General features: G+C 41.1%; 1 protein-coding gene across 5 annotated transcripts in view; it reads right to left on the reverse strand.

Moving 5' to 3' along the window:
- LOC121911663 (signal-induced proliferation-associated 1-like protein 2) overlaps positions 1–23,083 on the reverse strand; it is an 87,130-nt gene that overhangs the window by 24,039 nt on the left and 40,008 nt on the right. For all 5 annotated transcript variants that reach the window (XM_042433368.1, XM_042433366.1, XM_042433365.1 and 2 more), the window contains exons 5-9: positions 16,836–17,010; positions 16,512–16,615; positions 15,109–15,266; positions 13,891–14,467; positions 7,613–7,887 (exon numbers count right to left, since the gene is read on the reverse strand). In XM_042433368.1, coding sequence (XP_042289302.1) covers positions 7,613–7,887; positions 13,891–14,467; positions 15,109–15,266; positions 16,512–16,615; positions 16,836–17,010 — 1,289 coding nt within the window. The remainder of the gene's footprint in view (positions 1–7,612; positions 7,888–13,890; positions 14,468–15,108; positions 15,267–16,511; positions 16,616–16,835; positions 17,011–23,083) is intronic.

A 23,083-nucleotide genomic window follows, 5' to 3' on the forward strand; every position in this document is an offset into this window, starting at 1 on the left:
CAATAAACTAATATTACAATGCTCTAATGTTATTGGCAACACAATAACAATATCTGTTTACATTCCAGTGCATGCTTTATTACATATTAGCCCAGATCACATCTGTTCCTGTGTATTACCAGACAAGTGCAACATTTTCAGTCGTTACAGTGCTTCACTGACCATGAGGTCCTGGACAAAAATTAGGGGGAGGGGCAGGGTTTGTTGTTTGTGTTACCATGACAATACCAAAACACACTAATGCAGTTATAAATATCTAGCCAGAGGCAGACATCTAGATATTGCGTGTCCATGTGCAGACACACACATGCCTGCACATGGACACACATGAACACACACACACACATAAGGTGCATCTCAATTCCCTTAAATTGTATCCACATTTCCCTCACTTGAATCTTAATCCCTCTCACTGAGGATGCATTAAGAGAAGAAAACGTCATCATCAGAAACGGACAGCAGCAGATGATCAGCTGTCGGTCGGCTTTAACAGCTGGAGCAACTTTGGACAGAGTTTGTGTCTGCACACATGTGCGCTGTCCTAATACTAATAAAGGTGCATAGTTATCACTGCCAGAGCAGCCGTTTTCTCTCTGTAGCCTGTTACCTGTTCAACAAACACCTTGTGCATGAATTAAAACCTGCAATGTGTATTTATATTGTGTACTGTTTCCTCCTCAGAGGCACATGAACCATTTCTACTGGCAGAATGCGTTTGTATTATTTATTAATTATTTGCATTTATTGATATCCTGATTGTCAATTCATTATTTTATAACTCAGAATGTAATTAAGGTGTCTTTTGAATAGTAGAGATTATTTAATAGGCTAAATTTTTCAGGGAAAATAGAAATTATGTAACTCACATCAAACCCAACGCACAGGAATTTTTAGCCTCACATATGACTGAATGACATATGAATGGAAATAACGATAAATGATGTAAAATATGAATGTGTTGAAATGTGTTTCTTGCTGACAGACAGACTCTTTCTTACTTTAAGTTTATCCATAATAAGAGTTAATGGGGGGAATAATAGATCATGAAAAGAAAATGTTTCTGATAAATGAAGAAAGTTGTTTTGTTGATCAGACTGACAATTAACACAGATGTTTAACTAGATGGTGAATCACAAAACAAATAAAAAATAAAACTTGGGAGTGATACACTTGAGTTGAATCTGTAATCTGTCTCCACTCAAAGATGTTGTTATGTATCAGATCAGTCCAATCAGCTGCAGTGTCCAATCAATAACTGATATCCAATAAGGGGGCTTGTTGGCCGGCAAAAGACTTCCATGAAGGTTGTTCTTGTGTATCCTCGCTCATGGCTCCTCAGAGATCCCTCCTCACTTCTCAATCCTTCCTCCTCAGAGCAGAAATAAGAGCTTTGGGACAGCCTTCAAGCGAGGATCAAGGAGTGAGGAAAGATCAAATAAGGGAATTGAGATGCACCTAAAGACTCTCACTTATACACACTTGCATGTGCACACAGAGGAATTACAGGCACATCAGATATTTTGAAAACAGTGCAAAACACTTTGCGTTTGTTAATGGAGCCGAAAATCTCAGTTTTCCACTCAATCATATATTCTACACAGGAGGTTTTTGCTCTGTCCATCTCCATCCCATTACTGTTAACAACACTGAAGATCTCAGGGATGGACAAGGCTTGTGATGCCATTTCATGCAACATTAATCTCTGGGCTTGGGCAAAGGCTTGGTGTGTATGTTTGGTTGGGGGGTAGGAGGGGGTTTACAGGGTGGTGGGTCAGGGTTAAAGAGCCTGGGTGCTCTGCTAGCTCTCCAAAAGCATCTCGAGCATGACCTTAATGATTACACTGCCCTCCCCCTCCCCCTCCAAAGTCCATTTTCCAGAATCCACTGGGGGGTGGAATTCTGTGTATACTTTGCTGCGGTCATACATGTACACACAGTGAAGCTTGAGGAGGGTGCACTGGCTGATTGCAACTGCTGCGGTGGAGGGGGCGAGTAATCCCTCTCAGAGATACCCTTTCATCAAACTGGGCCATGGGTGGCGGGGCTGTTTACAGCTGGCCTCCCACTGGAGCTGCGGGTGTTATAAGATCTAACTAGAAGATCATCCTTCGCTTCCTCCTTCTCCACCGTGTTGCCCATCTCACACATCTGGTCAATATCAGCATCAAAGCTGGCCTCATCCATGATGAAGGACTGTCAATGGCATGCGTTACATCCTCCACATCTTACAGTTCACATGATTTATTTACTATGTGTATGTAGCATGCATCGCTGGTTTGAAATATGGGACAGTGAGCATAATGAGCAACATTACAGCATCAGAGATCAGTGATGTCCATAAGCAGAAAATGTCTATCTCATGGGTGACGCACATGAGACAAGCCGTGATATTTTATGCATGTCTGACCCTGAAAAAAAGATTATTCTATTACTTCCTTGTGTAACCTGAGGTCTTTCAATTGCTTTTTGTTCGTGTCAGAAGAAGAGGATGCTAACAAGAATGTTAAATCCTTGAGACTGTTGGTCAATCGGTCTTTTAACGGGGCTGCTAACCCACTCATTACCTTGATTAACTGTGTGTGTGTGGTCATGCCAGGTTGCCACACATCATTACTCCCTGAGTAGGCTAAACCTATCTAACAGCTTGTCAACAGGAAAGGTCTCGGCTGCTGTCTCTCGCTGTGCTTTCTGCACTAGAGTGACCAAGAACTGACAAGGTAAATTTCACTTATGATCCTAATATTCTCCCTCAGCACCCTGCAAGCTCGGCTGGAGGTGGAAATACCCATCATTTTGGCCTGATGTATGAGGAATGTGCTTCTTGTTTGTAATGTATAGGGGGGACTCAGTCTCCATGTGTATAAATCATGGAGAAATAGCAGGAAACTGGTGTTTGGTCGACTGTTAAACCTGAGCTGGAGGCTGTAAAGACACATTCAGCCATAAGGAGAGGAACTGGCGAGGAATTACATACCCTCTGCTTCCTCCTGATTCCACTAAGAACTGCTGCTGCACTCTTCCAGCTAAATGTTAGAGGCAATAAATTACACCACAATGGTCTATTGGTCGGCATGCAGAGAAAGAAAACATCTACAACTTAAAACTAACATCCAGTCAACTAAAATAGAGCTATATCTGACTTATTGGAGGAAATAATTTGACAACACAATTGCAACAAGTTGACATGACATTACTAAAATAACATCAGTGTTCATTTTGAGAAAAATAAGGAGCTCAGCTCAGTTCGTGGCCTGTTGGAGTTGAACAATTGGCTCCTTCAGCTATTGGCTCTTAACAAATTACAATAGATCAGTGTGACAACAGGACCTTAGACCTCAGTCAGAGAACTGTCACTCTAATGACATGGCCAGCAACTGAAGGACGTGCTAATCCATTCCCACAGTCAGAGTCCATGTCACAGCAAAGAGCCACAGAGGTTGTGACCTCCACCAGCCCTTTGGAAACCATTGTCAAGAGGTTCATTAAATAAGGTGTGCTGAAAGGTGTATAGGTTTGCCAAAAAAAGAAGTTTCAATGATTTCTTTGCAAACTGATCTTAATGAAAGAATGGCTCCTGTGAAGAAAGCGAGGGGATTAAGCGGAGCAATTTGTGATGCAGGTTTTCTGAGTTTTGGTTTAGCTGTGCTCTCTTTCACAGGGTGTCGGCATGGGAAGTGAGAAATCCGGCTTAACTTCAGTCCAGATGAAAATCCATGATGACAAGTCTGATGACACTTCAAAGGAAAGGTCACAAGTGGCCATCTGAATGTCGCAGGCAATACTCATTATCGGCAGGGGTTTTGAGCAGGTTGAACCCACTTAAATTCAGGTTACCCACCATTTAAAACATAAATCTTTGCGATCAAAAACCTATAATGTGCAATATGTAATAATAAAAAGCATATATGGCTGATATTCTTAAAACAAAGCTGCTTTCTGTTTCTTTTACTGTTTGTATGTCTTGTGTCCATATTGTACTGATCTATTTGTTTACTCTTACATCTCTGATGACCATATACCAAAACACAGGCTAAACATACAATCACTGCCATGTTCTGTACATTGCATTCCTGTTTCAAAGAGCTAATCTTTTTCATCTTTTTCTCATTAGTTTGATCCAAGGCTAACATGTTGAACTTGTTTAAAGCTTTTCAGAGTGATGATGGAAAAGCCTCTGGTATTGCACTGGGCTAAAACCACATCCTGCCTCCAGTGTAAATAAATACAGTACTAGGTAAGGCTAATATTAGAGCCATATCTTCTCTGGCTTCAGACTGAGCAGGGTAAAGCCGTTTAAGACATAAACAGCTTTAGGAGCTCTGCCACAAAACAGTGCTCCACAGGGGTCTAAATGTTTCTTTTTCTTTAAAAGAAATTCAATCAACATTAGTTTAGCAGCCAGATGACCCCATCAATCCTCCTTGAGTTGTGAGAAATCACAATGTTAAAGGGGACCTATTATGCCATTTCCAACTTTATATTTTTATTTTTGGACTCCACTAGAGTTGCTTTGCATGATTCATAGTTCAAAAATTCCTTATTTATCTTATACTGGCCCTCTATGCAGCCCCTCAGTTCAGCCTCTGTCTTACCTCCTGTCTCTTTAATGCCCCCCTCCCGATGAGCACACTCTGTTCTGATTGGCCAGCTCTCTAGAGGCCTGCTGAGGGGCAGCCGTATCAGAGTCGTCTTAAATTACTGCCAATGAAAACCCAACATTTCCTGCTTTACTGCTTCATATTAAAAGCTTTTCAATGACTAAATAATGGGATACTTTTATGTGAAGAATTTACAGGAAAATAAATGTGCTCCTCACAGAATTAGTGGAGCTTCGTTAGCAGTGCTAAAAACAAGTCAACACGACAACATATGGAGATATTTGAATCTCTTTGTTCAGTGGATCAGTTAGAAATAATGCAGGGAGGAATAGTACAAGCAGAAACAGCCACAGTGATGATGATGTTTGATGAACAGCTGCAGACAAACAGCACACCTCCAATAAGTAAACTACTTATTTTACCTTGCCATGCTGTGTAATGGAAATACACTCATAGTGTGCCAGCTCGAGTCATGGCTCAGTGTGACTATGCCCAAAACAATGGAAAAACACCATAATGTTAGCAGAGTGGAGCAGTGAACTTGCTCTGTGCGTGGAGCAGATGACCATATAAAGAAATCCGTCACGAGCCAAAGTTGGCTTGTGCTAAAAGAAAAAACTATTGGAAACCGAACGTTCAGAGCAGTCTGAAGCTGGTGCTGTTTTCTCAGGGATTACTTCTACATACGTTTACCTCATTATTTGACACTTTAGCCAATATATATTTAATATAAACATCCGACAATGTAACATTATATACTGACTGAAAATAAGGAAAAGCATAATAGGTCCCCTTTAAGAAGACTCAATGATTTTCTGACACTATAAAAACAGTAACAAGGAAACTTGCTCCATCTAGCCTCAATATGTGCTTATGAAAACATTTTTTCTTGTCATAGTAGCAGTGTGGAGCCAGGGTACATTGTCTGGAGGTCATGAGACACTTGTCCATTGTTGTTAGACTAACCCCCATCTCTCTGGCCACGGGGGACTGACTGGGGCCTTCAAGCCCCTGCTGAATTCCTTTCCTTTGAGATAATAGTGGAGAAACTGGAGCACTCATTGTTGACTGCAACACTTTAGCAACTCAAAGACGCAGCAGCGAAAAGAGTCGAGGGCCCTCGAGATTCTTCACCTGACCTATCACCTCTTGATTTGTTGGAGCCTTGGGAGAAAATTCACAGGAGCCTTTTGGTTCTCATGAGGTGACGATGAAAAATTGTGCTTCAGTAAGAAGGGGAAATTTCCCAGTAGAGCTAAACAGCACTGACCAGTATGGTCTTCCACTGTAATACCTACTAATCTGCCAGATGCATCTGTTAACAAACTCCATATATGGGTCAAGCTCAGTCCAGTACACATCATACCATCCATTATGGACACACAGCATGTTTTAATGCATGCTTTTGGGCACACTGCTATGTAGCTTGGTGTATATTTCTAAAACCATGTCTTAAGTACCTTCACAGGCTTCAGTGGTGTCACACAAACCAAGCCAGATGTCTTACACTGGCACAGAGTCCACGCCAAACACTTCATTTACCAAATCCTCCATCCTGTAACCGCAGCTCCGGGGAGCTGGACACGAGTTTGTCGACACAGAACCAGTTTTGGAAGATATTTGTTTTGTCTGCTTTCTGCTTCCCTGAACTGCGATTATGATTGTATCATCATGTATCATCACAGATCGTGGTAAGAGGATTAGACGTCGGTTCTGCCAGAGAGGCTGCTGTGTTGGATTCACAGACGAGGCATCTTAGCCTACCATCTGGAGGAGCAAATATGTTGCTCCTTTGTTGCCAGACCAGAACGCAAAGTTGAAACGCAGTTAAACATGCCTACTATGCAGTCTTTGACATAATGCCACACTTAAACACACATCTGTTTAACATAGTATTCATTCAGAAGAGGCTGCCATCAATATAAAGTTCCAAAAATATACATTAGACGTAATCTAAGATTCCTCACCCACCAGTGTTTAACTAAAATTCTTTAGCTTTTGTTGATCTGTTAAATTCACTGGGTTAACAAACATGCACACAGAATAAATGCAAACTGTGATTTGTTGATCCCCGGGTTTTTAATTGTAATGATGAGCTAACAACATTAGCATTATCTGCAACATCACAAACAGAAAATTGGATTAAGTGAAGGTGTTCTCACTGCACACTGTTAAATCATTCTGCTGTGGTGACGGAAATTGCTGGTATACAAATCTGTCAGCCTGAAGCACAAGCACAACAAAGATGTTGAAAATCTGAGTGTGAAAGACTGATGGATAGGATTTCACAGGACTGCCTGTCTCTCACAGACAAAACAAGCAGATGTGCTTTCGGAGCAAGCATTTTACACAGACCTTCATCTCTTCACATCACAAAAGATCGTTTGAAATATGCTTCTTTCTTTTTATCACAGGAATGATGGGAGTCTCCCCATGGGTGTGTGTCCTAAAAAGCCAAACACTCCCATCCTAATTGCTGAATAGAAGATGGGGTGAGGTTAGAAAAAAGCAATCCGCAAATGTGAGCTATCAGACAATGGCAGCGAGAATGGAGCCATTAATCAAAATGCTCCTCTCATTATCATTAGTGAGAAACGCTGACTGTCCGTGTCTGCATGACTCTACAGCCCTGCTGGAGCTTTCTCTCCCAACAAAGCCACATCAATACAAAAAGAGCCTCATCTCCAGAGAAATCAGCGGAGAACAACATCATCCCTGTGCAACAAAAACAGTGTGTAAGCATTTCTCCATGCTAATCATCTAAAATATGAGAGCAAATGTCAAGCTAATTTAGCCCAGCTGCAAAGAAAAATGAGAAAAAAAACCCTTTCTGTTATGACTTCATACATTTGAGAGGAGCACCTACTTCTCTGTCTCACTAACCACAGGAGAACAGCCAAAATTCAGAGACAATAGAAAGTCTGCTTCTGTTTTGTAAGCATCTTCTGTTTGTGGTCTTGTTACAAAGTGTTAATATTCAGATAAAAACGAGAAAACAAAGGTAAGTTAGTTACCTTCGAGGGGTGCCGTCCTCATAAGGCTGGATTATAACCACTTTGACAGAGACAGAGGTGCGTAGTAGGTCGATCATCTGCTCGTGTGTGAGAGTAGCGACGGCAACCTTGCAGATCTCCACCAGCCGGCTGCCCTGCCTCAGCCCTGCCTTCCAGGCGAAGCCAAAGGGCTCCACATCCGCCACGATACCCTCAAAGTTGACGTGGAAACCGAGCTGGCCAAGGCCATTCCGACGTAAAGTCATCTCTGACGTTTCACAGCCTCTGGTGGTGATCTGGAACCAGAGTCAAAACCATTTTGATTATTATCTGCAATACACGTACATCACTCTTCTCTTGATTCCAGTGACATGAAGACAGCAGGATTTTACAAACAATTTAGTAGAAAAAAAGTGTAACACATGAAATGGACAACAGACGATATGCAATTACACAGTGAAAACGGAAAGAAAGCAGAAGATGGACAGAAAAAAGACCAGAAGCTGAGTGATCTTAATATCTCTTAATAAGAGCTTTCTAAATGGTATATTCCAACAGTAGCCTTCAACAAAGTACAGTGGCATCTTTTCTAATAGATCTGTGTGAGTTGTCTAGACAACACACACACACACATACACAAAATACTATTTGATCATGTGAAGCAGAGTAAAAATCCTGTCCTTCAGCAGAATTGCACGAGCGTGTTTGTTTGGCTAATTCAAAGAACCTTTCAAAATGGAAGTTAATAAGAGGGTACATCACAGAGCAACTGATTCAACCTAAGAACTGCACAGAGACAGCTAAAAAAGACCCATCTCTATGGACACACACAATATAGTAGTGGGTGCAGCACTGGCAATTTGGATCGTATTTGGCCCCTGAGAAATGGACTGGTCCATAGAGCTGAATCAATTTAACTGAGCTCACTTCTAAGAAAGACACACACATAATCTGCATCAACTAACAGCTGATCTCATCCACCACTTTCTCACAGTGCTGCAGACTTAAGAGTTCATCCACGAGTTGAGGAGTCCAAGAGTTATGCATGCTGATACTTGCTGGACAGTCGGTGCTTCTCAAATTGCATGCTTGGATGAAAATTAAAGTTGGTTCTTGTCCAATCATGCACATGCATGCAAATTAAGTTGCTCACTTTGCTCAGCAGTGGCTTTCCCTAATCCTTTGCTTTAATGCAATTCAGGTTCAAATGAAGTTCGGGCGACCCTTTTTAGTTCAGCAGCGAGATGCAAGTGAAACACACAACAATGAGAGATGAGAACATGCAACTGTAGCCTATCTATGTTCACCTTGATGGCATAAAGTGACTGAGCTTACACTTCTGACTACACTGCAGTGGGAGCACTGAGTTACTGGCAAGTTTTTTGGTGGCAACCACTGAAAAAACTCACACTGCATCCAATGAGCTTTAATCACCCATCAGATTAGTCTTGGTTCAGTTGTGGGTGACTGCCTCTATTTGCGTCAGAGTGGCAGCTGGCTTCAGGGACACATTAACTCAGACTATGGCCTGTCAACACTCCACCAGATTCTCACACTGGCAGAAATCCTACCCTGCTGTGTGAGATGGGACCCGAGAAAACTATGATGGACCATAATGCATTCACCGTGTCCTCACAGTGAGACAGGGAGTTAGGATGGCATGTTAGTGGGTTAGTTAAAAAACTAAGAGGAAACTTTAAAACTTTATGACTTCACTACATGTATCATTGTGTCACAGACTCACCCTCAATCTGCCATTAATACAAGCTCGAAGATTCAGTCTTCAAAAAGAGATAAAACTAGAGGAGCACTTTGGTGAGATGACCCACAAACTTAACAATCATTCTGCATAAACCATCAAGGGCAAGAGAAATGGGAAAAGTGAAGCCTAAAAGCTCACTGGGGGAGAAGTCTGGAAGTAAATGGTCTGTGTATGAGGAAGACATTGGCCTGGGTATTAGGGACCATGAATCAAACCGCCCTTTATCAGAAATTCATTAGGCCTAAATAATAGCTTTCTAAATGCCTTCATCAGGGCCTTTTATTCAGTCCATCCAGAAAATTAATGTTCCCAGGTTCTCCTCCAAATGGCCCAAATACATAACGGCCAAATCTAATAGGACACTCATTATCTCTTAGGAGGGATTTGTAGTCTGTTCAGTTATTTTGTTACGAAAGGTGAAATGAAGTTCTGGCAGCATGAATGTGTGTGCTGTGCATGTTTCCACGCAGAGCCTAATCATGGGCTCTGATGACTGGTGACATTAAACTACAACGCTGCCCTAAAGAAGCAAACAGCATCAGCATCAAATCTGTTGTCAAGCAGTGACTCAAGTAGATTTGACATTGATGACCTCGTCTGTGGTAGTATGACTCACAGACTTGTCATTCCACTTAACTTCACAGAACAGAAGCACAGACTGGTGAGTCCAAGGGACGCTCATTGCCTCTGGGCTATGTTTGTGATTATCGCAGGAATCATTAGGAATATCTGGGACAGTGGCACCTAATGTGATAAAGCATCAGTTTACTTAACAGGGAAAAAATAAAGCAAATTAAATCAGAATTTACCTAAAAATGGTACTGATTTATGCAGATGATAAGTCGTTAAATAAATTGGTTGATTGACAGAAAATGTATCAATTCTATCTATTGAATTGCCAAACTTACAATACTAAACACTGATTGAGAATTTACAGCTTTTCTGTGTAACTTTATAACTTTGTAAATTGAATATTGTTGAATTTTGGATGATTGGTTGGACAAAACAAGCAACTTGGGCATTTTTACTATCTTACATAACAGCATATACATTAACCAAAATTGATTAATTGGAAATAAAAATACTGTAACTGGTGATTGAGGCTTACAAACTTAGGGCAGCAACTAATGGTTATTTTCATTATTAATTAATCTGCCAATCATCTTGGTTTACTGATTAATTGTTTTGCCTATAAATGTCAAAAAATAGTGAAAAAAGCCTGTTATAATTTACCAGCTGAATTAGAATTCCTTGTTTTATCCAACCAACAGTCCAAAACCCAAATATATTCAGTTTACTATAATATAGCATCAAATTATTTCACTGAGAAGCTGAAATCAGTTAATTAATTTCAACTCTTCTGTATAATACTTGGTTGTTGACATGAAAATCTGCTGTTTTATTAAGATGTAACTGTAATAAACTATACACAAACATATGTAGAAAACTATTTTAAAGCATGTATAGTTCTTAATTTTCTTTCTTTGTGTCTTCTATGATTCAAATCTAAAGCTGATATCTATACTGTCATTTGCTTATAATTGCAGCTCTGCTGATGCATTCAGCACATTAAGAAAAGCACAAGCACGCACACAAAATGTGGAAGGCTGCCTTCACTTCATTCAGGAAACAAAACAAAAAAAAGAGCATACATGGCACCCGAGCCAAGATGACTTGTCTCATAAAAGCCGAACACGTGGCCACCCAGCTCAGCAACACCCTGGGGAGCAGGATGTTATCACAAAGCTTTTAGTTGTGCTCTCACACTGGCCTCCACTGTGCGTTACAGTGGGCAATCTGTTCACTGTCTGCCCTGGTTTGCATTACATCACAAGTCCGGCAGCCTGTAAATCCTACCAATGAAACATGATTCGAGTCAACCTCTGGGACATTTAGGAAAACACAGACACCTTTGGGATGAAGTATGCATCGCCAGCTCATACCCAAATGTGTCTACTGCTGCTGCTCCCCTCTCTGTGTGAGAAACACAAATGGCCACCCGCTTATTACTTATTCTGAGCTTCTCCTGCAAAATATCCCTCACAAATCCTGTGGATAAGTGGACAGTAAATGTGAGATGGGATTAGCATAGTGAATGAGAAAGTGATGTCCTTTGGCTAATCACAAATGCTAATATATCCTGCTCTGTCCTTTCTTATGATGAGTGGAGTAGACACTGAATGACACCCATGTCCTTTTAAGATTAATTATGGTAAATACTTTTTCAGGTTCTTGTGGTGTTTGAGGTAGTTAGGATAAGCAAAACTCTTTGTGCTCGTGTGCATGTTTAGTTTTCTTCTTTTTACTCTAATTTACTTACTCTAATTTATAAGCTCTTATGGTTCATTGCAAAAGATGATATGTAAAAGGTGTAATTATCTCCGTCTTTCATAATCCTCAGAAGAATGAAATTCCTGTTCAGGTTTTTAGCAGGAAATGGAGTATTACTCTCATGTTATTGGCTTAACCAATGATTTTCTGGCTAGGATGCGTTGAAAATTTCAAGAGTGTTAATGAGGCTGCCAAAGAGGGACTATGAGGGATAAGTGGAGGGGAATACACAGGCAGGCAGGCAGGCAGAAATAAGGTCATACACAGCTCAGGTTTGGATTTTGGGATTCAACCTCTATGTTATTTAAAGGAAACAAAGGATTGCCTGATCAGAGGTTCAGTAAACAAATCATAGCAAATCATAGAATAGGAAAAACAAGATGCCAGTGTCCGGGCTGAGGAACCAGGAGATTTTTTTCTAGACCTACCTGACCCCAAAATCACACAATGTAACCAGCACCATGGAGTGTTACAGATGGCCAGGGCAGAACTACAGAATGGGGATGAGAGAACTTGGACGAAGTGGGTAGCTCTCAATAGGAGTGAAGCAGTCGGAGGCCAAGTGTCCGCTATTCTTAGTCTTTCAGACCCAAAAATGTGTCTGTGTTTTCTCTCTTCCCCTTCAAAACTGGGTTGGTGGCCTGTTTAAGCTGCCTCCTCCTGTACCTGCACTCAGACATCCACCAATTCAAGAATGGGCCAAAATCCCATTACCGCTAATCTTTCATTCCATTAAATGAACTGTCTGCCGCAGGAAGTGGCTCTGGCTTTGTTTTTTGATAAAAATGCTGTGATTTTTCATAAAGCTTTATCCTGATCGAGAGTGGGACAACATCTGTGACTGTGTGACCTAAACGTTTGGCTGTACACCTCTGCAGATTCTGTGTGATGAGCCAAAGAAAGCGATCAACAGGAGGTCTATAATCCTCTCTGGACTCTGTTGACTTCACTTTACAGTTTCACATTCAAGTGACACTCACAACGCTGGATAACCCAAAGAGGACCAGATTGACACATGAGAGGAAAGTTGGGAAAATAAACGAGTTTTGGGTTCATTCTGTAATTCATTGATTTACAGTGTTGAGGAAAAAGACAGAGAAGAAACATAAGGAAAGAAAATAAAATAGTGGAAGCTCAGTGTAGAGCAGAAACACATGAGACTTGACAGGATAGATATAGGTTAAGCAAGCAACGGTTCTGCTGACATAATGATGAAAATAAAATAACAAGGTTTGTGGTAAGCAGTAAAGCTACAATGGCAAGAGTAATATTTGCAGAATGTATTGTTTCACCACAGAAAGACCACAACTCTACAACTATCCCAACATTAAAATGCCTCACTGCACCATTTAAAGTACAGAAAGCCACTTTCTTTCACATGCCATGCAGTTAATATGTGAAAAAAAAACTCTTATGGATTTAATGACATCTAAGATGACAAACTACTACTCCACATTCCACTTCTTATGCAGGATATACTGTGCTGCTCAGTTCCTTTTCAAAACAGGCAACGGCTGTATTTTCTCATTATCAGTTATTAGGACTATAACTACTACAAGGTGCCAACCAACCCAAATGTTTGGCTGTTGGCCATCTTAGAAACAAACCATCAAACCAGCAGGTAAATAGAGCAAAGTGAAGACTAAAGCAAAGATATAAACAGTAACAGGAATGGTTTCATAATGTTAAGCTGTCTCTCTGCTTTGCTTTCCTAATATCATAATGTGGTTAGCAAATGTGTTGTCATTTTTGGCTAATGCTGTTGGTGCTTAAATTAGTTATAATCTTAGATTAGTTGGTTTTAATCTGTCACAGGTTTGTGTATTATTGCCGACGTAGCTAGAGTCTGGGCTCAATCTTGGTTTAATCCGTTTAAGTCTTACTTTCTCAATATCAGAAACAAACTGGATATCAAACTAAGTTGAAAACCCTTAATCAGCCACAGAGAATGCAAACAGAAGTGAATTACTCCCTCTGTGATGGGGATGCCATGTTTTATATGTGGAGCCTTAATGAAATTCCTCCAATCCAAATATCTTTTATTCCCTTTGTATGGTATGACATGATTTGAGACATTTGATACTCAAGACACAGGCATAAAATATGTTACAAGGCATCAGATAGTCTCCCCAGTTGTCTATTTCAGCAGACATTAAGACCTCTAAAATGACAGAGATTATTACAGCTGAGTCTTTAAGGGTCTTACCTCTAGTCTTTGCACCATCTCCCGGATGTCTTCTCCGCAGTTGTCGTGAGCGGACAGCATGACACACTCCCCGCGCTCATAGAAGATCTTAATGCTCATAATCCCTGAGGTCCATCCAATGACGTCACGACAAGAGCAGTTGAAGATCACATTTTTCGATTCCTCTTCAATGAGCACAATGAACTCATTGGATATGCCGAGCAAGCAGTCCACGTCTATCGACTGGCCAAAGTCCCGGGCACGGACGCTCCAAGTGACGGCTCCCACACTCAACAGATGTGCATCCTTCCTGGGTTTCACCTTCTCCTTCTTCTTGGCTCCAAGGGTGATGAAGCTGAATTTGACAGCAGAGTCAATAGTAGCTGTGCTAACAAAGTTTTCTGCCAGGTCCTTCAGGTACTCCTGCCGCGTACGAGTCGCCATGGCTCGGAACTTCTCCGATTTGTGTGCAGCATTTTCTCCATTGATGACCTTGGCGAGCAGGAAGTCCCTGAAAACTGCTGACTTTGGGAAAGTCACAAGCTTGGGAATAGGGGGGCCGAATGGAGGCACGTCTTTAGACCTGGACACAGCCACGCTGGAAAACAGGATAGAATCAATGAATCAAGTATTGCACTGTGATGACGGCAGTAAAGAGAAAATATAAGAAGTGCAAGAGTATTAAACTGTACATATAATGAGCAGCTATTTGAAGAGTGTTGAAATTATACATTCATGGAAATTATTTCTGGTGGAAAGACAGGAGAGGAGCTCAGCCTAATCTTGTTCTGTTCAACAAATGCTATGTTATTAACAAGAGTCATCTTGACTTCAGAAACACTTGAGGAGAGAGTTCTAAGTCATAATTTCAAGGTGTCTCTGAAGATAATAACTGTATCATCACTGAACAGATCAAAAGAGCCTTGTGATTCCTGCACATTACTATGAAGTCATGACAGAAACCACAGAGAGCACTCAGCAGGCTATTATTATTATTCTTTCAAATTAAGTGTTCTTAAAAGTTCATGTAGAGCCACTTTAGCATGAAGACATTTATGCGAAGCACATCAAAAGATAAACACATTTCCCTAAATTGTCTTGAGGATATTAATTTGCTTCTTATCCCATGGTGAAGCGCTGGAATATTTGGTGGCTTGACTCAATGCCACCAATTTCATATGTTGAGTGAAATGGCTTTAAGAAAGCCTTGCAGGCGTGACGCATGCTTGTTCTATTTACCTGTAGCAGACGTTATCAGTGCAGGGGTTGTGGACTTTGACGATGACAAACACATGTTGGAAATGAGAGCGGATGTTTTTTGGAGTAAAAGGAAGGGCCCCGGGCTCCTGGAATACTATAGTGACGATATCGTTGCCAATGTGCCTCTTCCTTAATAACTATAAAAAGACAAAGAAATGAGTTACAAGGAGAAAATGCATCACATAAATGGTGAATATAGTAAGAGTACACACATTTTAAAATGCTTTCATTCTTTTAGACTAAGATTAGAGGGAAAACAAGGTCTCCTACAAGTTTCAAGGTTTAGCAAATCCATTCGATTTCTCCTTGTTCCCCATAACATTTCAATCAAAAGATTCAAACTTGATATGTGATGCTGTTGCTGTGGTACCTGCACTACAAGCAGGAAACCAGACCTTTTACAAAGCTAGTTCGCAGCTTTACTCACTGATAGAATCACATGTTTTAAACCTGAACTGTAATGTCCAAAACCAGGATTAAGTTTTTTTTGGGTGAAGGAGATATACTCCCACAAACCTAATTTAGACTGCCTGTGTTGTTGGATTGTGCAGATAGTCACTGAATGGTTGGTATAAAGTTGTCAGCAAGGGTCAACAAGAGCCCGAAACAAGCAGGATTAGAGGGTGCAGAGGTGAATTGGAAAGGATGAAGGGATGAGTGGGGCGAGCTCTGCTTCAGCGTGCTGGAAGATTACCGCTGGGGATTAAATTAAAAAACCTCACTCCCTAACATACAATTGGAGGAGGAGAAAAGAAAAGAGAAAGAACCCCCCATCCCCCACCCACCCCCCTCCCGAAAATCCTGGCAATCAGACATTTTTAGATGCACATGAAAGATTAGGTCTCTGCGGTGGCTCCTGCTCTACTCCCCGCACTTACTCACTCGCTCACTCACTCACTCACTTCTCTGGTTTATGCACTGTTAATATCTCTGCATGGTTGCACTGGTTTTTTTATGGGCTCAAAACAGTACTTCCATAATAGCAGTGTAGAGACTGAGATGGTGAACTTGTGTAATCACTGCTTTATCGGGCCATTGCTCACCAGTCCACCACTACATCCACTTAATTCCACTTGTTAGCGCAGACAGACATAGAGGCACATCTAATATAACGTCAGGTCCAGCCCCTGGGGATACATTGATTAAAATCCTACTATGGGGTACAGTTACCATGGCAATGCTCATGCTTTCAACTGATAGGTCATTACCGTGGCAGAATGAGCCTCTGGGAAAGATTGACAGGAGCCTGGATTGAAGATATCCTAAAAGAGGAAGCTGCTCAGGGACTTATTACCACTATTAGACACAGGCTCACCACAAAGACAGGCAAACATGGTGGTCTGCTGGGAGGGGATAGAGAGTGAGGTGTGGAGTTTACTGACCTGCTGTCTGTTGTTGGGTGTGTAGGGGAGCATGGTGGACACGTGGAACATCAGCTCGTAGTCCTTGTAGGTGGTGTAGAGAGAGTGTGTGCCGGTAGAGTCCGCTGTAACACAGGACAGGGCGGTCAAGATCTCAGGGTTCATGAAAAATGGCCATTGTTTTAGATAATCTGATGATGTAATCAAACATGTGTCTAGACATTAAAGATACACAGGCTTTAAAAAAAACAGAACAGAGCATCTGCACTCAGCAGGATTAAAAATGTGTGGGCTTGCACTCTGTGAATGTTTAGTTTGGTGAGTGTGATGCGTGTTTTATCTCACTCTTGTTATCCAGCTGAGCTCTGTACTTGGTGAAGCCTTTGAGGCGAACTCTCTGGCCTAGCAGATCCAAGAACTCCTCAAGTGCCGGTCCAGCACTCTCGTTATTGTACATCTCTTCTTCTGTGCTCTGGCCCGCCTTACAGTAAAGCACTCCCACCTTGTGCTGGAAGCTTAGCTGGAATGAGGAACATACACAGACACTCAGTGAGTAAGTATCATTTCCTGTAGCACACACACACCACACTCATGCATACTGTACATTATGCACTCAAAGCATGTGAGTGCCCATTTTCCATCATGTCACAGCTAATGTGAAGGCCTTCATAACCCTTCTAGGAGAGAGCTGAAATCCCCTTTTATAAAGCCAGGCTATGAACTCTCAGGAGCTCGGAGCAGAGCATAAATCAAGCCGAGCTAATAGCTGCTACTTAAGAGCAGCTGTGGCGCAACAAGGAGTAAATTAGAGACATAAGGCAGTATCACCCTGGTTTATAGCAGAAAACTCTACGAGCTGCAAACAGTAGCATTTTAATACAATATTTTTGTTTTGTAGTCTTCACCGTAGATGTGAAATACTAGTAACAGGCATGAGATGGCAAAAGAGATGGAAAAATCTTTCCAACACCCCACTAATAATACTCTTGACGCTGTTATTCAACAGAGAATACAGTAAAAAGGAGTATTCATAGACAAGCCAGCCAAATCTTGCAGATTTTTACTCTGAGCATTAATACTATCTAGAAATGACAGGTCTGATATGAACTTGTCCTGTGAAGAGACAGGAAGAAATAAAACATCCGGAGTGATTCTTCCTGCACGGTGAGAGTGAAAGCCCTCTCCACCAACATGAATCTTTTATGGCTTACAGCTCCCTGATGCTGGCCAAGAAAGTGAGTCAACAGGGAAAAAATGAATGAAAAAAAAAGCAACCCTGTGTTTGGCACCTGTTGCTCAATATTCACAGCTGGGGACAGCACCTTGATCTTGACTCCAGGTCAATATGTCAATACGGCAAAACGAAAAAGGTGCCTCTGAATGTGAAAACCAACAAATGATCTATATACAGAAACAAATTGGGATTGTCTTTTTCCTCCCTTACAGGTTATCAGTTCCCGTGGTGCTCCTGACACTGTTGTCATGGTGACTTCCTCTATCAGGCAGTCTGCTTTGTACTAAAGCTCCTGCAGTGACGGAAAGCCATTATACCATCAAGCCCAGTGAAAATGGCATGATGTGCTATGATGTGGTCCTCCTTTTTTCATCCTGCATTATATGGGCTCACTTAACCTCATGCTCCTCTTAACAGACCGGCCAATGGTCAGGACAATCACATTGCCCTTTGGTGGGAATTTTTCACTGGCTGAGAATCAGCACATACAACACATGCATGAGTAAGGCTCCTGTGGTGTCACTCATTGTGTAACCACCTTTGATGTGTCTTTTGGTGGCATCAGCTTCTGATAAGGTAGAGGATCCATAAAAAAAACAGCTATATCCCATTTGACGGATCTGTGATTAGCTAAAATACTCAACTGAGCACAAGTTGCTAAAATAAAGCAGTAAATTTGTCTATCCCTATATATCTTCAACCAATGTTCCTTTTATGCTACGGTATCGCTCCAGTGCTGGAGCTCAACAAAAAAAACTAAAAAAGAAACAAAGATGGAAAGACACTTAATGTGTCAAAAATATAAATACAAATAAGTGACCACTATATAAACCCTGCAACTTTCTTTTTAAATTAATGTATTTAAAGATACAGTATTTGGTTTGTATGTGTGTACAGTAAGTATGTCTATGTACAGAGATCAGCACAATGTAGATGGTCAGTGCAGGAGTACACAGGTTATTAACAGTCTTCATGGTGGTTGTATTACATTGGACACCCTTTTCCGGTCACAACAGTTCACAAATCTTGCTGCTGTGTTTGAACATTGCTGTATTTTGCCCAGCAGATATGGACGTTTTTTTCTTATTTGCCATATTTTTAAAGTCTTTTTGGGTAGTTGTAATCTATGGGTAGTATATGTCTCTGATGTCTTGGTATAGTTGGCAGGTGGTTAAAAAGTGCATCTGGGTTTCCACGTCCTGCTGTATGCAGTGGGTGCATAGTTTGTCTTCTCTGGGAAGCCAGGTCTGCCTGTGGTGGCCTCTCTCCACGGCAGGACTGTGCTCACTGAGTCTGTACGTGGTCAACGATTTCCTTAGTTTTGGATTGGTCACAGTGGTCAGGTAATCTGCCACTAAGTATTCTCTGCTTAGGGCCAAATAGCATTCCAGTTTGCTCTGGTTTTTGGTTGATTCTTGCAAATGTGTCAAATACTTGTATTTTTGTTTTCTTATGATTTGGTTAAGTCTAATGGGGTTTCCGTCTGGGGGCTCTGCTTGTGTTTGTGAATAGAGTCCCAGAACCAACTGGCTGAGGGGGCTTCTCTCTAAAGTCTCTCTGTATATGAGGGCTTTGTTAAGGAGTATGTTAGGGTCACTTTCTTTAGGTGATCATAACATTTAATGGTCTCTTTTGAATTTTTATAATCAGTAGGTATTGTCCTAAATCTGCTCTGCATGCATTATTTGGAGTTTTCTGTTGGACGCGGAGAATGGATTTGAAGAATTCTGCATGCAGAGTCTCAATTTGGTGTTTGTTCCATTTTGTAAACTCTTGGTTGGTGAGTGGACCCCAGACTTTGCAACCATAAAGGGAAATAGTTTCTATAACGGGGTCTAATATTTTAAGTCAGATTTGAATTGGGATGTCCAACTTGATGTTCCTTATGACGGTGTAAAAAGCCCTTCTTGCCTTGTCTCTCAGGTCATTCACAGCTTTGTTGAAGTTACCTGTGGTGCTGATGTTTAGGCTGAGGAGCAATGGTATCTAGAGAGAATTTATATTTGTGGTTTTGGAGGGTGGATCTTTTTTGGAATATTATAATTTTTGTCTGGGTTAGATTCACTGTCAAAGCCCAGATCTGGGAGAATTGGTGCAGAAGATCAATGTGCTGTTGTAGCCCTTCTTTGGTTGGAGACAGGAGCACCAGATCATCTTCAAACAATAGGCATTTTACTTCTGTGTCTGCGAGGCTGATGCCAGGTGCTGCAGGCTGTTCTTGTGCCCTCGCCAGTTTTGATTGATGTACATGTTGAACAGGATTGGACTCAAGCTGCATCCTTGTCTGACGCCCCGGCGTTGGGGAAAGAAGTCTGTGTGTTTTTTGCCAATCTTGACAGCGCACTTGTTGTTTGCATACACTGAGTTAATGATGTCATAGGTTTTTCCCCCCAACATCACTTTCTAACAGTTTATACAGCAAACCCTTGTGCCAAATTGAGTCAACAGCTTTTTTGAAGTCAACCAAGCAGGAGAATGATTTGCTTTCGTTTTTGTCTATTAGGTTGTCAATTAGAGTGCTGAGGGTGAGGATATGGTCTGTTGTACGATAATTTGGTAAAAAGCCAATATTGGATTTGCTCAGCACATTATTTTAAGTAAGGAGTAGGAGTCTGTGGTTTATGACCACACAGAGGATTTTCCCGAGTCTGCTGTTGACACAGATCTCACGGTGGTTACTGGGGTCATATTTATCTCTCTCACTTTTGTGGAGCGGCATTATCAGTCCTTGGTTCCAAATATTGGGGAAGATCCCAGAGCTAAGGATGATGTTAGAGTTTTTATATCGTCAATTGGAATTTGAGGTCTTTGAATTTTATCACTTTATTTTGTATGCCATCAACACCACAGGCCTTCTTGGTTTTGAGTGACTTTGTTTTGTGCTGTATTTCCTTTAGTTCAATTGGGGAGTCTAGGAGGTTCCTATAACCTTTTATAGTTGACTCTAAACTTTGCAGTTTATCTTGTGTGTGTTTATTCTTCTCTATTTGACCAAAGAGATTGGAGAAGTGGTTTACCCATACATCTGCACTTTGGATGGGTGGGTCCTCATGTTTTTGTTTGTTTAGAGTGTTCCAATTCTCTCAGAAGTGGTTTGTTGTTATGGATTCCTCAATAGCATGTAGCTGGTTTCTAACATGATGGTCCCCTTTTTTCCTTATGGTCTTTTTATACTGTTTTAATGTTTCACCATAGTGAAGATGTATGTTCTGGTTGTCCGGGTCTCTGTGTTTTTGGTTTGATAGGTTCCTTAATTGCTGAAGTTCTGAGGTTTGTACATTAATTGTCAAACCATTTGTCATTGTTGTTAGTTTTTTTGGCATTTCTATTTGAGGCCTTTTTGTTTGTTAAAGAGGCTGAAAGTTCATATATCATTAAGGTTTTCTACTGCCCTGTTTACATCTTCACTATTGCATTGAAAGGTTTTTTTCCAGAAACTGGACAAAGAGTGATTGGACTTGTTGCCTAATAGCTTTTCGGTAGGTTTCCACACTACCTTCCTTCCATTTGTAGCTTTTTTTTTGAAATAGCATGTAGTTTGGTTGACTTTGATACTCCATGATTGCATGTTGATCTGTTCAGGTAGACTGTGGTTTTGCTGTGGTCTGACAGGGGTGATAGTGGGCTGACAGTGAACGTTCTGATAGACCCCTGGCTGAGGTCAGTGATTAAATAATCTACTGTACTGTTACCCAGAGATGAGCTGTAGGTATACCTACTGTAGGATTCCCCTCGATGCCTACCGTTGACTATGTACAGACCCATCAAACGACAGAGCTGTAAGAGCTGTGTCCCATGTTTGTTTGTTACTTTATCATAGTTTTGTCTGGGTGGCATATTGGAGAGGGGATGTTTCCACCTCCTGGTTGGTGTTTGTCTCCCCTGTGTGCTGAGAGTGTCAGGTTCTCATCCTGTCCTGGTATTGAGGTCCCCACAGACTACAATGTAGCCATGAGATGATGACACAGCAGTGTCCTAACACAACACACAACATCACTGTGACATCTGTCTTCATTGCAGTGTCCTGATGCAGCACAAATCCAAAATATCGCTTAAAAAAACCTTGCTACCAGCTACCATCATCATGCAACGCTGCACAAACAACTATTGCAATCTAAAAAGAGGAACAAAGGAGTGTAGATATAGGAAATAAATGAAGGGGAAAAAATTCCGGTCACTACATAACTTCAGCAGTTAATCCTCAAGTTTCAATATCATGAGAGGAGATTGATTTACATAAGGGAGAGGCGAGTTCTGGTGCTGCAATAACAGCCTCAGTAGGTGGTAGATTACTCTCTTGAGCCTGTGGAACAAATCTCACTTAAGCCTGAATAACACTACAGAGTTAAGGTGTCGCTGTAGGCATCAGGAGTGATTTACGGTTCTGCAAAGGCTTTACCCCGTTGACTATCAAAAGACCACTGCGAAAATTGGAGAGCGACGTTGGCAATCAGGCAATGTCATGCATTTATTTATTTATTTACCTGAAGTGATTTTGTCTTTATATCCATGCTCATGTTATGACACAGGGCAGAAACAATGGCGGCGAAGACAAGACGTGCACTGAAAACAGCTTTCTAGATGAGGAAGAAGGTAATTTGTTCAACACTATTGAGAAGGAAAGATTAGCGGCCCTTCTCTGACCTCGTCGATGTTGTCTTTACTATCACCAAACACTATTTTGTTGGTTACATTTTCTAAGATGCCAGCACACACCTGCGGGCTAGCCTTAATCTTTATCGGATCCCTTCTTATATTATCAAGAATTAGAAATTAAAGCTGAAAATTACATTTTGAATTCTGAAACTAATAGTAACTGAGAAAGTGTTTCTATTAAACAAGATTGCAGTTATTTTACAGCTTTTAGTCTTTAGATGGAAACAGCAGATATACATTTCATATCAATAGCTTTTTTTTTTTTTTTTTTAAATACATTCACATATGCTCTGTTCTCTTCTTACATCCAGGGCCATTATAGCACAGTCTACAACACTGCTTTCAGAGATATTCTTTCTGTATAACTGATCATCAGGATATTGTGATGGCTATATTGCTCCAGGATACTCTCACTCACCAGGCGTGCTTTCTGTTCACAGCAACAAAAAAAGCCTTTTGACACGCATATACACACACGCACAAACAAACAGAGGACTAACAATTCCACATAGCTGTGCATACACACAAATATTCCCCTGATAAAGCTTTCTAAACGTAGAAGAAAAAATTATGCACTCAAACAAAACAGGCCTGACAGACCACTCTAGTTTTCTCAGTTGCAGCTCTTCCTGTCCAATATTAGCTTCCACGCATAAACACATAAGAGGGGCGGTGAAAGTCCAGCTTGGTTAAAGAGTAGATT

Source organism: Thunnus maccoyii, chromosome 14 (assembly GCF_910596095.1).
Source record: "Thunnus maccoyii chromosome 14, fThuMac1.1, whole genome shotgun sequence".
NCBI classification, from domain to species: Eukaryota; Metazoa; Chordata; class Actinopteri; order Scombriformes; family Scombridae; genus Thunnus; species Thunnus maccoyii.